At 39.2% G+C, this 4,703-nt stretch overlaps 1 protein-coding gene across 1 annotated transcript; it reads left to right on the top strand.

The window, feature by feature from the left end:
* The first annotated feature begins 464 nt into the window (after nucleotides 1-464).
* LOC135790713 (DENN domain-containing protein Crag-like) lies at nucleotides 465-4,684 on the top strand. The gene is given in 13 exon segments (XM_065300983.1): nucleotides 465-590; nucleotides 661-1,014; nucleotides 1,273-1,600; nucleotides 1,669-2,011; nucleotides 2,064-2,421; nucleotides 2,478-2,528; nucleotides 2,531-2,704; nucleotides 2,707-2,777; nucleotides 2,832-3,057; nucleotides 3,060-3,212; nucleotides 3,268-3,488; nucleotides 3,490-4,304; nucleotides 4,359-4,684. Coding segments are annotated over 12 exon segments (3,342 nt in total). The 5' UTR covers nucleotides 465-590; nucleotides 661-713; the 3' UTR covers nucleotides 4,660-4,684.
* The last annotated feature ends 19 nt before the right edge of the window (nucleotides 4,685-4,703 follow it).

Here is a 4,703-nt window from a genome sequence, read left to right as displayed (position 1 = left end):
ATCCAAAGAATCAAAATTGTGAAGAAAAACGATTTTTATTTTCATTTATTCATAAAATCCAAATGTATTTCGATACAATACACAAAAATAAACAAACCAGCGCGTGCAATCGTAAACACAGCAACCAGAGATAAGATTTCTCGGCCTTCTGATAACTAAAAACCGGAAAACAAAAATTTATTTCAATTTTGAAACTGCTAGCGCCATCTACCGGCGCAATTTCGCACCTAAGCGCTCAAAATGTCAACAATTGTCATTACTGTCACTACCACATACGAACAATAAATAACTCACTGGCATTTGTATAGTTAATGTTACATGTTGAATTATAATTACACCAAGTGAACATTACACCTGCAGCGTAAAAACACAACAAACCGAATATGCCGTCCGCCCGATGCGTAATTACGTAGAAAGCGAGCGCTCGAAAGCACCTTGGATCACATCAACCGCTGCAAATGTATTATATAAAAACAAAACACACGGTTCTAAGAAGAGAATACGAAAAACACTCGGATAAACTTTCTGTTCGGCTGATGACTCATCTACTTCTATCATTTGCTATCAACTACTTCAATATCTTTGCTCAGGTAAGTCATAATCAAACAGCAAATGTATACAAACTTGTTCAGCGAACAGATGGGAATAATTGTGTTGCAGATTACTATTATGTACAAGATGTGCCTTAAACAGAAGTAATTCAGTACTTAAGCATGGATGAGCGTCGTGTGGCCGACTACTTTGTGGTAGTTGGTCTATCAGAAGAACCAGACATTCTCGATGACACATCATTGTCAGATTCAGCACATTTTAAGAGCGGGTATGATCAGGACCCAATCACAGACATTGGGATTGTTTTTCCATCTTTGAATGAGGTTGTGCCACAAGGGTATGAGGTGATTGAGAGGACACCAAGTGGGTTGAGTGCTGATTTGAATCATGGAAGTCTACGAAGCATTGAATGTTATTTGTGCTTTCGGAGAGGCAGGGATAAACCACCTTTGGTTGATATTGGTAAGTATTGAGGCATTTTTTATGCTAAAAAATAAAATATGGACAAAAATCTATGATTTATGACCATTTTAAGTGAAATTTTACTCAAATTTGGTTTTATTTTATGTAAAATTAACAAATATTTATATTTTATTGCTATAGTTCTTTGTTCTATGCATATTTATGTTTATTTATTAGTTTTAAGTAGTTTTACACAATTATTTCTTGTAATAACCTTAAAAAACATGAACATAACCAATTTTCTGCGCTTTTTTTTAGGTGTTATGTACGAGGGAAAAGAGTTCCTAATGAAAGATGCTGGAAAAGTTGAAGAAAGTGTCGGTGGTAGAGTAGCCAATGTAAATAATTCGGCTGCATTGACATTCATCACATATCGAAGAGGCTCACCAACGATGCCATGCAACGCTCTTGTGGTGACGGACATTTGCGTCGTCATCGCCAGCAAAGGCGAATCCCCGCCGCATGCGTTCTGCTGCATTAACAAAAACCTCAACAAGGGAATCGTCGGCAGTGACGTGTTCCTCTGCTACAAAAAGTCCATGAATCGTTCGCGATTAATCACATACAATCCATCCGTTATTTCCAGGTAAGTGATATCACCTTTAATGCAAACAAATAAAACCGATTAATCTGATTACTCCCTGTTTGTTTCAGGTATCCAATGGGTAATTTGGAACATTTCCCATTCCCAGACTCCGTTCCATTATTCTGTTTGCCAATGGGTGCTACATTAGAAGTGTGGCCTGAAGAAGCAACACAACCCAAGCCTATTTTCAGCACGTTTGTGCTTACAGTTTCCGATGCGAAACACAAAGTCTACGGGTCAGCTGTGACTTTCTACGAGAAATTCGCTGATGATGAGTTGAGTGATGAACAAACCACCAAACTTAACTATGAAAAAGGAAAAGGATTTAATTTACATGCGTCGAAAAGTATTTGTGTGCTTTCCCACTGGCCATTCGCAGACACATTCAGACAATGGTTATATTTTCTTTATGTAAGCAACTAAAAACTAATCCAAGAACAAAATTTATTTCTTTATGTTGTAGAATATGGTTGCAAAAGGTGAAGAACAAGAAATATCTATCGAGAGATATATTGTTCAACTTCTTGATGAAGTACCTTTCCCTGCTCCAAGGACATTACTGCAACTATCAAGTGCAGAACGTGTGATTATGACACAACCTGAAGATTTGCCTCTGCCGCGCAGTGCGGCTGGTTTCAAGGATTTACTCTTCAATCTCGGCGCGGACAATTGTTTGCTCATTTTATTACTGGCACTCACCGAACAAAAGATTTTGATTCATTCACTGCGTCCGGACACGCTCACCGCCGTCGCTGAAGCTCTGTCATCGTTATTATTTCCTTTCAAATGGCAGTGTCCATACATTCCACTTTGTCCACTAGGTTATATTCAACATAACCTATTCTAACCTATAAATAATTTTATTTTTGAATTGTAGGTTTAGTAGAAGTACTTCACGCACCTTTACCGTTTATGATTGGTGTGGATTCACGTTTTTCGATCTGTATGACCCGCCTCCGGATGTAAGCTGTGTAGATTTGGATACTAATATTATTACAGTCAGCGAAACACAGCGGCATATTCTAAACGTGCGATTATTACCGAAAAAACCGGCGAAGATCCTCAAAACTACCCTTGAACGACTCTATGAGAGTTTGTGTCAAAGTAAAAGATTGTAGACCCTCCTCCTGACCCGGAATTGGACTTGGAAATAGAATTCCAAAGACGACGACGAGAAGTATAACAACTATTTTGTTACAATGCAAATGATTTATTGTATTTTTATTTGTAGCAAGCTCAAGAGTTGGAAATTCAGGAAGCTTTCCTCAAGTTTATGGCGCTGACGTTGAAAGGGTACAGAAATTTCCTGTTGCCTATTACCAGAGCGCCCACAGTGGGCACAACCGACCCGCAGGCGCTGTTTCAACTCACGGACTTTTAAAATCCCGGATAAAACTATCATAAGTTTTTCACTTTATTGATGCACACACAGATGTTTATTAGGTTTATTGAAGAGAGAGTTTCGTAGCTGATGGTGATCAAGGCCTAGCGTTCTTTGATGAATGCACTGAGAGATTAGCTCAGGATGATGAAGATATTCGTTTTCTTGAACCTGATATGGTGCATAAAAGTGAGAGGACTGTATTTTTATTACCTCCTGAACCCACAAAAGGTATTTATTACATTTTTATATTTACATTTTATAAATATAAATTGTTTTATTGTAGAAAATTCACAAATTTACACCGAATTCACTTTGAATCCGCTCCTACTGAAAACCACGGGTAAAAAACGTGATCATTTATCTTCACTGTATCAAAACTCAATCCCTGGTTCACCAATGGCTCGCCGAACAAAGCACGAGATAAAATCTGCACAGAAACTCGCGCAGAAGTACGTGAATCAACCAGCGTTATGGGCGAGATGTTTAAGCGGCACCTGTCATACTTTTATACTTCATGGCGCTGCCCAGTTTGTTATCATTGAATGTCGGCAGGGAACGCGCTGTGTTACAACAGGCGTACGAATTGTTAGTGAGAGCCACACAACAAAAACTGGCGTGTGATGAAGTCTGTTATCGATTAATGATGCAACTTTGCGGTGAATATTCAAAACCGCTGCTTGCTGTTAAATTATTGCTCTTGATGAAGCGGAATGGGCTTCAACCGAATGCGCTTACATACGGGTTATATAATCGTTGTGTTTTGGAAGCCGAATGGCCCGCACAGAGTAGTTCAAGTCTTTTGCTGTGGAACAAATTGCGTTATGTTGTTTTGGGTGCGGCGAGGTTTCGCAGAGCTGCGAAACGTCGACAGGCAAAACGGCAATCTGTCACAATGGATAGCACTTTAAATTTGTTAGATCCAGGCGATCGGGTTGCTTCAAGATCTTCTTTGGATTCACATGAAGCAGTACCTGTTACTGATGGTGTGTTTGATAAAATCTGCACGCGAGTTGTGAGCATTGTTAAAGGTAGTGCTAGTAATGGTTCCGAACAAACAGATTCGGGTGTTAGTTCAAGAGATACCGAAGGAGATGAAGGAGATTTTCAGGAACCCATTGAAGACATCCACATAACTTTCACTCCGCCAGAAAGTCCCGCGGAATACGTGCGGGTATTATCAAGAAGTGAAAGTGCAGGAGATGCGTTGATCCTTGATAAATTACAGCAGAGTAATAAGAAGTGTTCACGCTTGTTACAATTTGAAGAGGAAGATGATGGAGAGAATCCAGATGAAGAAAACGATAAGATTTCAATTACAAAGTAAGCAAATTGTTAATTTTTGATGTTTTTAATATTAATTTGTATGTTTTTAAGGATTTCTCGAATGTTAATCACGGAAAACGATCCTTTGGGTGCATTTGACGATCCACCAACACCTCCACCCATTACACCACCCCCTGAAACCATCAATTTAGCACAGAGTAATCCATTGACGGATGAGCCAATTCTATTCCGTAGTTCTGTGCACAGATCTGCAACTTTTGAAGGAAGTCCACCAGCGCAGAACAAACTGCATCGCTCTGAAACTGTACCTGCTGCAACAGTCGCTTCTAGTTTGGCGAGTTTGGGATCCAGCATCAAAATGAGTTTCGGGTACTTAACATTTTGTTTTTAATAACATAGTTTGCATGGCGCTTGTTTTGCACGTTTTTTTGTTTT

The sequence above is a fragment of the Atheta coriaria genome, unplaced genomic scaffold (genome assembly GCF_025399875.1).
Source record: "Atheta coriaria isolate IRGN ID8LTWV9N9 unplaced genomic scaffold, Caltech_Dcor_3.1 hic_scaffold_4_pilon, whole genome shotgun sequence".
NCBI lineage: Eukaryota > Metazoa > Arthropoda > Insecta > Coleoptera > Staphylinidae > Dalotia > Dalotia coriaria.
Note: the sequence above shows the minus strand (reverse complement) of the source record. Positions and strands in the feature narration are given on the sequence as shown.